The sequence below is a fragment of the Protopterus annectens genome, chromosome 1.part0 (genome assembly GCF_019279795.1).
Source record: "Protopterus annectens isolate FY-2018-M chromosome 1.part0, PAN1.0, whole genome shotgun sequence".
In the NCBI taxonomy this organism is placed as follows: domain Eukaryota; kingdom Metazoa; phylum Chordata; order Ceratodontiformes; family Protopteridae; genus Protopterus; species Protopterus annectens.
The window spans coordinates 1,914,899,256-1,914,911,905 of NC_056725.1; the positions used below are offsets into that span (position 1 = coordinate 1,914,899,256).

General features: G+C 44.1%; 1 protein-coding gene across 2 annotated transcripts in view; it reads left to right on the forward strand.

The window, feature by feature from the left end:
- Window positions 1-12,650, forward strand: part of SENP6 (SUMO specific peptidase 6) — a gene marked incomplete in the record, with an annotated part of 3,063,818 nt that overhangs the window by 2,318,891 nt on the left and 732,277 nt on the right. For both annotated transcript variants that reach the window (XM_044070093.1, XM_044070102.1), the window contains 1 exon segment: window positions 1,109-1,231. In XM_044070093.1, coding sequence (XP_043926028.1) covers window positions 1,109-1,231 — 123 coding nt within the window.

Below are 12,650 nucleotides of genomic sequence, written 5' to 3' on the forward strand. Positions count from 1 at the left end.
TTGTGCGTCAGGCCTGGCAAGCCGATACGTAAAATTCAACTGCCAATCATTAGCTGACCGAAGTTCCGCTGTGGCGACCCCTAACCAGGGAAAAGCTGAAAGACACAAACAAGTAGATTTAATTTGTGAGTGCCCAACTCTTTCTTTAAAAATATTCTAATGTTAACTGGTTACAGTGTACTAATTCTGTCACTGTGTATTAAATATAGCATGTAAACGAGAATGAGCTGTGTTTTGACTAAATTTCACACCTTCGTCAGTGCAGTCTTAGAGTGGTGGGTACTTATAGAGTCATCTAGTGTTACATATTCAGATTCCATTTGTGGTCTTTAATGTCATAAATGTACTGATGCAGCACAGTGTAAGAGATTCAATAACAAAACAGTAAAATATAAATGTTACAGTGGAAGTTTTTCCCCACTGCTCCTGCCCCCCACACACGCATTGTGAATTGTGAGCTGCTGTGATCTCTGCCCCCTAATTTATGGATACTAGCTTTAAGTTTTCATTCAGTTTAAGTGGTTAGGTTTTACTTCAACTGCTATATAAAATGGAATTAGTACATATAATTTCAGGAGTGTGGAAGCCGAGTCCCCCCCCCCCCCACATCATTGTGGATGCAGAGGACAACCACCCTTCCAAAAAAAAAAAAAAAAAAAAAACAGTTTACTCATTAATACTTAAAGGTTGCTATAAATAACAGAGGTTGTTCTGACAAGTCACTTGCAAAACAGCATTCTATATTTAGACTAATGATGGGGCATTTACCTCAGACCAGTGTATGTCACAGTTTTGCAGTCAAGCCAGTCTAATGTTAAAGGTAAGTTCGGTAGTACACACATTAAATAATTTTCTAAATAATTTTAGTGTTTGACATTTTAAATTTTATGTTGTGAACCCTTGAATATAAGGTAGTCTGTATAACCTTTCACATACCTTTTATATTGTACTGAAATTTGATGTGGCTTTTCTGAGTCCTCAGCCGCTGCAGTCTTAACAGGCTTATTTACCTTCTTTGCTGACGTAATGTGATGTTGATAACATTTTATATTGTATTCTTTTGTTAGCTTGGCTTTCATTGTATCTTAATTTCTTATTTACTTGCTAGGTATTTGGTTTTAGAAAAATTAAAAAAGCAAGATGCAGAAAGAATACATATATTTAGTTCCTTTTTCTACAAACGGTTAAATCAGAGAGAGAGAAGAAACTTACAAGAAACTGCAAACTTGTCGTAAGTACATTTGATTACTTTTTCTGGCCATACAAGCCAGGGTTGTAAACATGTTTTCCTGCTGTTTCAAGATTTGTTTGACAGAAGAACGGAAACTACTGTAATGAACAGAGTGACGACTACATAGGGTAAATTAAGATGTCTTTTCCATATCACTGTTGCGGTATTCTTTACATAAGGGATTCCCTGTCAAGGGTACCCCATTGTCCGGCTAGTATACCAAAGCCTTAGGAATTTATACAGTTTGTACATCAACACGTATGCTCCTCGCTCAAGGTGTAGGGCTTAAAGGTGATGTACCCCCACTGGGGTTTTTTCTTATCTTTTTCTATTTTATTTTTGTACGTTTACATTTCATCCAGTAAGTGAAAATGTCAGTGTGGGAAACAGACTCCCCAGAAAGGTCATCACGAGCAGTGTCTCTTCTGTTTGGTTGCTTCTCACGATCATACACATTGTTCTGTCTGCCAAGCATTTGTCCCTAGGAATCTACTTAGTCATCTTTTCTCCTTGTTGGTTTACCTGGAGAACCAGCATCTTAAATTGTTGGCACTAGGTGTTATGGCAGAATCTTTCCATCCCAAAAGTCAGCTGCCTGTCAAGAAAAAGGCCAAAAAACTCTGGCCTAAATTGGTTGCTGTGTCGCCTCCCCCAGACATCTCTCTTAAGGGTGATGAGAGCCCAAAGAATCAGCCAGTTGTTGTCTCTGCTTCCTCTGCTGTGACCCTGTCAAAGGATGGCATGGATCTGACTTCTCACACATCCTCAGAGCCTCTGCGAACTTCCACTCCAGATGTTGAGGGGGAACCTTAGCTGATGGTTTCAGAGGGACCGAGGGGATACTGAAAATCCTGGTTTGGGAGGAGATTACTTCTAATTTTGGTTGAGTGTAGGCAAGGGTCCGAACCTGCAAGGTTTTTTTTTTGGTAGGATATCCCTGAAAAGAAAAAAAACAAAGCAAAAAAAAGCATGTTTCCTTGCTACTAGAGATTCCTAGTGTGAATGGTAGGATTTTACCCAGGGATTGTTTAATGCCTTAATGACCTTAAAGCCTCCCCAAGGAGTTCTGTTCCTGCTCTTCCTTGGTCTTTTACTCCCCTTAAGAGGCCCAGAGAGTAGGAATCCTCTGAAGAGGATTTTGGATTCTAGGGAAGAGTCTTTGACTTATTCCTCTCAAATCCCTCTTCCTTGGATTATGTATCCGAGGAGAAAGATTCTATTAGTCCAGACTCTCCCTTGGAAAAACTCCCCTTTAGGGACACTATTTCTCTAATGATAGAATATTTCAAATCGGATTGTTTTCAGGTTTCTCATATTCAAAAAAGGTGTTATGAACTCTTCCAGACAGTCTCCTAAGCCCTCTGCTGTGCCTCCAGTCTCTGCTACCCTTCCAGTTATCTTTTCAGCAGCCTCTGTGGCTCCTGATTCTCATCCTCCAACCCTTAAGAAACATGATAGATTTTACAAGGTGTCTGGTGAGTGCAAGTTCTTGTACAAATGCCCTTTTGCTGATCCTTCAATGTCAGTCTCATTTGCCAAATCCTCTAAATTTTTGCCTTCTACTAAACTACTTCTTTCAGACAAGGACAGGAACATTTAGGCAAAAAGATGTATATTGCTGCCACCATAGCTTTTTGAACAATTAATTATCTGACACACATGACCAGGTATGTTTTAGTCCGTTCTCAAGCTTCTCAGGCAATCTTTAACCTTTTGGATTCAGTAAGGAAGGTTTTGTCCCTTTCTGTTTTGGGTTCTACTTCTCACATAGCTCGCCACTCTAAATGCAGTTTTGATACAGCTGATGCCTCATTTTGGGCTGCTGCCTTTGGTTCTGTTTTAAGATGTTATTCTAGAGTCCATCTCCAGTCCTTTATTGATGATATTAAGGCTAAATTGTTGGGTGCTCCACTTGATAATAAGAACCTTTTTGATGTTCTTCGTGTTTCACTGTTGCAGTCATCACATTTGGGTTATCTGCTTGCAGTAGCCCTCAGTCAGCCTGATTAACAAAGTCTTGGGTCCTGCGTCGGTTGCTGTCCCTTCTTCCTTGACGGCAGGTGGTCTGGGGTATAAGACATGCAGCCGATGCCATTACATCAGTCTTTCTTGCTGTGCGGTGCCCGAAGCAGAAGCAGTTCGCAAGTGGCGGTCGGCCGGCTCCTGAAATTTTTGTTTTTAGAGTTTCAGAACCAAAGTCTTCAACTAAACGCTAAGTACCCCGTTGGGGAAACTTTTTCTTGCTCTAAACCGATGTCAGTAAAAGTAAATAATTGCATTACTTATGGAAAGCAAATACCTCATAAAGATTTTCATTCGTACTGTATTTCTTGTCTAGGCCCTGAACACGACATACCTCGCTGTTGGTTTTGTGCCTTATTTAAACCATGAACTATCTGTAGTCTGTATATTTTCGCTTCTAAATATTTTGGTGCTCGGTTCAGTTATCCTGGTATGTCTTCGGTAAGCCATCCGACTACCGTCATTCTGAAAAATGTGAAGATAAAATCAGAGACAGGCCGCCTAGGTCCAAAGTTGCTGACAACACTTCTCCTAAGCCACTCTCCAGTTCACCGGTACTCAGTGAGGTGCTTTCGCAGCCCCTGAGACCCGTTATTTCTGATTCGCAGGCCTCTACTGAGACCCATTCAGAGTCCAGTATGCCACAAAATGCTTCAATTGTGGAACCTGCGGATGTCCCTACTTTGGATGGGTCCGGAGCCACTGTGCAGGCACTGGCTTCTGAGGGTGTATTCAGGCCTACTGGCTTGCATATTAAACCAACGTCGTCATCTTCTTCAAGGCCTAAATCTCGTACCATGCCTAGAAAACTGACGTCCAGACCTCATGGTCAGGCCTCTATGCCTAAAAAAACTAATGATAAGAATGGCCGAAGACCTTGTTACTTTAATCAGGGGAAGTCAGCCTTTCCCCTCTAAGAGACCTAGGACTGAGTTTACTTATGATACTTTTGACCAGGATTCTGAATTTTCTGTTTTCTCTGATGACCAGGATTTGCCTTTATCTACCTATGAGGATTCTGATGCAGAGGGGAAGGCTATTTCAAAGCAAACCATTTCCAAATGGATAGACCGTTACATTCATTTCTGCTACAAGCACCATGAAAAACCTATCCCACAGTGGATTAGACCCCACCCAACCCGGGCTGCATCTACATCTACAGCCTTTCTCAGAGGCGTCTCTACCAGGAACATCCCAGAAGCTGCTTCCTAGAGTTCTGTACATACTTTCACCAAGCATTACCATCTGCCAGTTTTCTCTAAATCTAGAGCTGGCTTTGCCACTGCAGTCTTGCAGGGCCTTATAGCTGATCCTAATGCTATCTAAATTCCTCCTCCCATCCTTAGCTTTGGGAATCTACCCAAATTTGATGACTGCAACAGTAAAACACAAAGAACATAGTACAGTTGTGTACACTTACCATAAATGTAGATGTTCGAGTGTATTCACTGTTGCAGTCATGGTTACCCTCCCTCCATCCCCCTTACTTCTTTTGGCTGTACCTCTACTCTTCTTTTTTATGCTCAAAATCTTTTTGGTGTATTTACTTTTTTGTTGGAGGTATAACCTTGTATATTTATAGATTTAATTGCTTCCCATTAGGGGGGCACCTGACATCTGGGGCAAGAAAAACTGATGTAATGGCGTTGGCTGCATGCTTTATACCCCTGACGACCTGATGCCACTGAAGCAGGGACAGCAACTGACAGAACCCAAGACTTTGTTAATCAGGCCGACTGAGGGCTACTACAAGCAGATAACCCAAATGTGATGACTGCAACAGTGAATAAACTCGAACAGCTACATTTATGGTAAGTGTACACAACTGTACTTTTCTGCTGCTGCTGAGCTTTTTAAGTCCTTCCAGGATAAAGACGAGGTCTTACAGGGCTTGAAACATATTTTTGTATCTCCTATACCTAGGTTTCATAGAAATTAGCCATCTGAATCTGCTTTTGTTGGCAGACAGCGTTACCCTCCTCCTAAAAGTAAGAAGCGGTGATAGGAGTTTATCTCCTGCTAAGTCTAGTCAAACTCCTGCTTCTCAGAAGCCTCCTTATACCTTCATCTTTTCCTGTACCTTCCCAGTTAGTTAAAGATCAATCAAGACTTTTGGGTTCTGTCCTTCATCCACCGAGGATACTTCATGGTGTGAACGTCCATTCCTTCTTTCTGAGCATGCATCTACCTCCTCAGGAACAGCTTCCTTTCTTTCCTCCCCTTCCTCTGAATCTGAGGGCCCTGCTCAAGATCAAGCAAGACTCCCTCAAAATCTTGATGGTGATTCCCTTTTGGCCCAAGCAGCATTGGTTCCCCCTTCACCTAGCCAGGGGTAATCACCACACGTTACCTTACATGGTGGACCTTTTCACACAAGACAGGGGGTCTCTGATCTATCCTCACTTGTCCACTCTTCTACTGATCCAGTGGGTATTAGGATTTGATCCCTTTTAGGCACCTTTTTTTTGAGGACATGCTTAAGGTTCTGCAGGAGGCCAGGAAATGTTTGTCCAAGTGGAAGAGATTTTCTGTCTCGTGCCTTTCTTGTAACCAAGATCCCTTTTATGTGGGAATCCCTCTGGTTTTCTATTTGTGTGAATTGCTCCATATCGGGTTAGCATATTCTTCAATTAAAGCTCACCTCTTAGCTATTTCTGCTTGTCTGCCCGTGACTCCTTCTCTTGCCTCTAGGTTTGAAGTCAGTTTCTTAAAGGTGTCCTTTATAACAGACCTCACAGGAAGCATATTCCACCTTACTGAGACCTCAGTTTTGTGTCTGAAAAATTGACCATGGCTCCTTTTGAGCCCTTCAGCTTTCTTGCAGCACTGTACTGAAAGATTGTTCTTCTTTTGGCCCTTACTTCAGCTAAGAGATTCAGTGAACTCCAGGCTCTTGTGGCTGTTCCTCCTCCCTTAGGTTTTTCGTAGGGATGGGGTGTCTCTTTGTATGAATCCTTCTTTTATGCCCAAGGTGGTTAATGAGTGGTCTCTTAATTAGTCTATTAGTTTACCCTCCATTTTTCCTTCTCCACTGTCTTCTAGTGAGAAGATTCTTCCCAATTTGGACTTGCATAGACAGCTCAGATATTATTTAGATAAGACTAAGGCAAATCTGAGCAACATTTTGTTTCCATCCAAGAACTCTAGGTCTGAATGTTTCTAAGCAAACCATATGCTCATAGATTAAGGCCATTTCTTTTTTTATTCCTTTCACAGAAAATGTCTTTCTACGTCTGAAAAGCCTCATTCTGCTAAAGCCGTTGCTTCTTCAGGAGCTTTGTTTTCCCAAAGGATTGGATACAATGCAGTATACAAGCACCTGTACAACTGTATGGACTCAAACATGCCCAACAGAACTAAAACCTGCTCCACAAGGAAACACAAACCTGTCTAGTGGACATCCTCTGTCAACAGGCTTTACAACAAAAGGAAGAAACTGTTGTCGAAGGGTGAAAAGGAACAGATTCCAAATTGGAAAAACTCCCTCCTCAGCCCCAACAAGCAAATTAGATAACTAGTGAAAACCTCCAAAGCCAATTATGAATTGAAACTAGCCTCCAAAACAAAGGGAAACTACAAAGCCACCTTCAGTTATGTCAGGAACCTCCATGGCAAAACCCAGGTTTGTTCCGAATTAGTATTTAATGGTACCACTTACACTGATCATGTTGACTTAGCCAACCTGCTAGCTGATAGGTTCACCACAAGCTTCACCTCCCTATCCCCCCCAGACCCACTTGACGTCTCCAGTACTTGTCCTCCACCTCACATCTCCATAGATCAAGTGTTGAAGGCCATATCCAAGGCAAAGAACACTGGTTCCATGGGACTTGATAGTATCCCAGGCTGTATTCTGCACCATCTCCAGTAAGAGCTAGCTTTGCCATTGAGCACCCTGTAAAACCACAGCCTAATTACAGGCTTTATTCCAGCAGAGTGGAGACCTGTCATTGTCATCCCTTTGCACAAAGGCAGTGCCACTACTGACCCAGGAAGCTATTGCCTCATTAGCTTGACATGTGATCTGTAAAGCCATGGAGCATATTGTTATAGGTCTCATAAACAAGGACAGAGGCAATCTCCAAGCACTTGACCCCACCCAGTTCGGATTCATCAGGGGCAGATCTTGCATATTGAACCTAGTTGACTTCTTTGAGCCTTTCACCAGGGCCCTGGATGATGGAAAGTCAGTACATACAGCTTACCTTGAATTGGATAAGGCCTTTGACACAATCCCTCACTCTGGCATCATTGAAAAGCTAACACAGTTTGGAGTAAATCCCTGAATCGTCAGGTTGGTGGCCAAGTGGCTCACTGATAGGACCTGTAAGGTCAAAATAGGTGTCACCACCTCCGACAGCATACCTGTCACTAGTGGTGTTCCCCAGGGATCTGTCCTGGGACCCCTACTGTTTGGCATCTACTTCTCAGAGGTCCAGGCAAAGACAAAGGGCCTGTAGCTGACCAAGTTTGCAGATGATTGTAAGTTGGTTGCTGTCACTGACTCCCCAAATTATGTTAACATACTGCAAGAGGGTCTCGCAGCTGCAAGTGACTGGTGCCAAAGTCATGGCCTTAAGTTAAATGTAAAAAAAATTATTGTACCATTTGGCAAAAACAGGGCCCGTACTGATTACCACATCAGTGGCAACCCCCTAAGCACACAACCTGTGGTGAGACACCTGGGTACTCAGCTTGACATCAGTCTTGCATTCGACCATCATCTGGCGGCACTTGTCAGAAAAACCTTTTACTCGGTTCATCTCATAAGTAAAGGGATTGCATCCAGAAAAAAGGAGGTTATTACCTCCCTGTACTTCTCCCTCATTAGACATATGATTGAGTATAACACCCCATTTGGTATGTACCTCTCCAAACACCTGTATCAACTGGAAAGGCCACAGAAATACCTCACAAAGAGAATCCATGGCCTCCAGCACCAGTCCTGTGTAGGCAGGCTCAAATCACTATCACTCTACTCAGTATTGTACAGATTGCTCAGAGGTGATCTGTGTCTCGTCTACAAGGCAGTATCAGACCCTGCCCTACTAGAGATGCTCCATACCCATAAGTCTAACTCCTTGCGCATTACTCTCTCTATAGGCCTAAATCTAATATGCAACATCAACAAAACCTGCTGGAGAGACAAGTTTGTCTCCCAGAGGGTGCCCCATGTCTTGAGTAGACTTCCCATACATGTCAAACAGTACCTCACTGACCCTTTACAAGCACATCTTGAAATTGGTCCCAGGGGTTCCACCTTTGTCCCTCATTGACAGGGGTGACAGGTGCTGACTGAGGTTTCTTTTTTGGAGATAAACTCTTGGCTAGGCTTGTAAGGGCGGCCACAAGGCCATTAGTCTAGTAACCTCCTATGATCTTTTGATACCAGTTCCGTCCTTAAGGCTGCTATTTGGACTTCTCTCCATACCTTTACTAAGCATTGCAAGTTGGATGATGATGTCCTTCAAGAATGCAACTGCAGTCATAACATGTGGGTTGTCCTGCCTCAGGCAGCCCTCGGTCGGTCGGATTCCAAAGTCTGGGTCCGACGTCGGCTGATGTCGCATTTCTCTCCGACGTCAGAGCGGCTGGAGTACATAAGCATCAGCCGATGCCATTTTCTTCAGTCTTTCTTGCCGCGCGGTGCCTGAAGCAGAAGCAGTTCGCAAGTGCCGGTTGGTCAGCTCCTGTATTCTACGATACCGAAGTCATCAAAAAAGCTAAGTACCCCGTTGGGGACCTTTTCTTGCCTCAGCCGATGTCAGAAATTACTGAAAAAGTTAACAATTGTCTTTTTTGTGGTAAACAAATACCTCCTAAGGATTTCCACTCTTACTGCCTCCCTTGCCTGGGCCCAGACCACGACGTCTCAGCCTGTGTAGCCTGTGCTCACTTCAACAAGCGCACACTCAGGCGCCGGGCGGAGTTCGCTGAAGATTTTTTCGCCGATAAATTTGCTTACACCATGCCGTCGGATCTTCCGACATCGCAAACTCCCAAAAAGCGAAAAGACCGGGACCGACATCCTCGGCCCGCGTCTACCACCAACTCCACGCCAAAACCTAGCGCGAGTGCTCCGGTTCCCTCTGAGACGGTCTCTCCACCGCTCCGAACCGAAAACACCGCATTACCGACTACTCCGATTCCAGACATTACTCCGACGCCAGTTATAGACTTTCCTCCAGATACCGAAACCGAGGAAATGCCCGAGACCATTGCTGTAGACAAGGTCACTCCTGCACGTGGAGCTGCCAGGCCTCCTATGGCCATGTCTATTAAGGCCTACACTAGGGCTAAGGCAGCCAGCAAAACAAAGCATATTACTTCTAAATCCTTACCTCAGCCGACTCCGGAGACACAAATTATGTCCATGGCTGCGGATTTAATTTCCATGATTAGAGGTTCACAGGCCCATCCTGAGATAGCATCCCAGCCTCCTCCTGATAAAAGGTCCCGGGTTGAACCCTCTGACCCTACTCCTTCAGATGAAGACTCTGAGGGCTCTGTCCACTCTGATAGCCAGGAAGAGCTCTTCCACACCTATGAGGACTCGGATGCAGAAGATTCCATCCCTTCGGCCTCCCCTCCTGAGGATATTTCTTTTGGGGAAGTTCTGCACACCATGAGGGAACATTTCAAGTGGCAGGGTCAGGAATATTCTGATTCTAGGAAATGCCTTAGGACTTTCCTTAAGAAGCCTCAGCACAGGCCCTTAGCTATTCCTCCTGTACTTGATGTTCTGGATGATTTGTATTCTGACTCTAGTGCTACCCCTGATTCTCTTCCGCTTGCTCCAGCCAAGCCAGACAGGTATTACAGGGTCCCAGAAACTCATTCCCATTTATTCAGGGCCCATACTGCTGATTTGGAAACTATTTCACAGGGGCCTAAAGGAGTTTCAGCCTCCACCTCAAAAAATCCTTTGCCCTCCAACAGGGAAGCAAGGTCATTAGAGAGATGGGGCAAAAAGGTTTACACATCCACTACCTTATCTATGAGAGCTTTAAATTGCCTTTTTTCATATGTTACAATATTAGGATTATCTCTTAGAAGATTTACAAAAAACATTATCTTCTCCTAATCCTTTAGACAGGAAGACATTGCAGGAAGCTGTACATAACACTCAGCAAGTAAGCAATCACTTACTTCCTGCAGTGTGGATATGATGCACTGGAAGCTTCATGTAGGGCAGCTATGACAGGGGCAGTGATTCGTAGACATGCTTGGTTAAAAGATCAACCTCTACCAGATCATGTAAAAGCAAAACTTCTGGATGCACCTTTGGAAAAGAACAAGCTTTTTGGTGCAAATCCTAAGGATGTGTTAAAGACCATCGAAGAAAAAGCAAAATCAGTTCAGACTGTGAAAGATTTCCTCCAGGTTCAACCCCCCAGATTCAGTAGGAATTGGCCTTCAAAAAACTGGTCCTTTCCTAATCCAGAAAAGTTTCAAAGGGGTAAGAACAGACGTGGCCAAGGAAGAGGCCAATACAGAGGCCCTTACAGGGGACGACAATGGCAGCCAGGAAACCAAAGAAGTGACGCAGGGGTTTCACCTGCCCAACAACCACAAACTCAATGACTTTCCTCTACTACCGCCTACCAGGGAACAACTAGAAGCTCCCTTGAAAATTATCTCTGTTTGCAGAAAACTGGCACAGACTGACAAAGGACAAATGGATTTTGGACATTATAGACCGAGGGTACAGGTTTCATTTTCATACCTTACCAAGAAAACAAGGCATGCCAAACCTACCACAAAATCAAAGGGCAGAGGCTATCAAGCAAATCACTCTGCTGACTCTAATGAAAGCAATAGAAAGAGTTCCACAACAAGAACAAGAACAGGGGTTTTACTCAAGACTGTTCCTTGTTCCAAGAAAAGAATCTCAATGGAGACCAATACTGGACTTGTCCGCACTAAACACCTTTCTCATAGTACCAAAGTTCAAAATGCTGACTCTACAGCAACTCCTTCCCATGCTGGGCAAGGAGTCGTGGCTGATTACTCTGGACCTCAAGGAGGCATACCTGCATGTCCCTATCAGACACAGCTGCAGAAGATACCTCAGATTTCTTGCAGGGCCAGAGCATTATCAATTCTCAGCATTGCCATTTGGCTTATCTACTGCCCAGAGTATTTACAAAATGCCTGGCTTCAGTAATTGCTCATTGCAGGCTCCAGGGTATACAAATTTACCCGCACCTGGATGACTGCCTCATACAAGCGGACGACAAATTGATGTTGACAAAAACCTGGATTATGTCATACGACATTTCAAGCTCTGGGATACACAGTCAACTTCCAAAAGTCAAGACTGCAGCCATCCCAGCAAATAATCTTCTTAGGAGCCAAACTAGACACAGCCTCTCAGATGGCTTACCTGACAGAAGACAAGCAAGAGAAGTTAACTCATTACTTCAAAGGTTTAGCAAAACTCACCCAGATGACTGCAAGGAGATTCCTACAGGCCCTGGGTTACATGGCATCCTGCATTCTACTGGTTCCATTAGCAAAACTACACATGAGAAAGCTTCAATGGTACCTAAAAAGCATTTGGTCTAAACACAGCAACAACTTGGAGACAATCATACCACTTATTCCATGCCTACCAAAGGAATTCCTATGGTGGGCCTCGGTGAGCCAGGAAAACACAGGTATGTCATTCAAAAAACCACAGATAACACAGACCATGACTACAGACGCCTCAGACCTTGGATGGGGGGCGCACATGAAAGGCAGGTGTATACAAGGACAATGGTCTCCAAAGGAAACACATCTGCATATAAACCAAAAGGAAATGCTGGCAGTAATGCATGCCATCGAGGCTTTTCAACACCAACTCCAGCAAGGCCATTTAATGATACGGACAGACAACACCACTGTGATGTGGTACATAAACAAGCACGGGGGCACCCACTCTTACCCCCTTTGCAGACTGACAATGCAGCTTTGGGAGAAATCACTGAGCCTAAACATCCAGTTACAATCCCAGTTTGTTCCAGGAAAAGACAATGTGTTGGCGGACAGCCTAAGCAGGAATTTCACAGATCCACACTAGTGGAGGTTACATCCGAAGGCCTTCAGACAACTCACTTCGACATGGGGCAAGCCAGAAGTGGACCTATTTGCCTCTCACCTCAACCATCTTCTACCAAAATTTTGCACAAGGACATACCATTCAAAAGCTTGGAAAATAGATGCCCTCTCATTCAACTGGAACTCCCTAGCAATCTATGCATTCCCACCTCTGCCACTGATGACCTCAGTATTACTAAAGATCAAAGCAGAGAAGCCCAAGGGAATCATAATAGCTCCGGATTGGCCAAGACAACACTGGTACCCACTACTATGGAGCATATGTCACACCAGGAGGTGGGCCATCCCTCAGTGG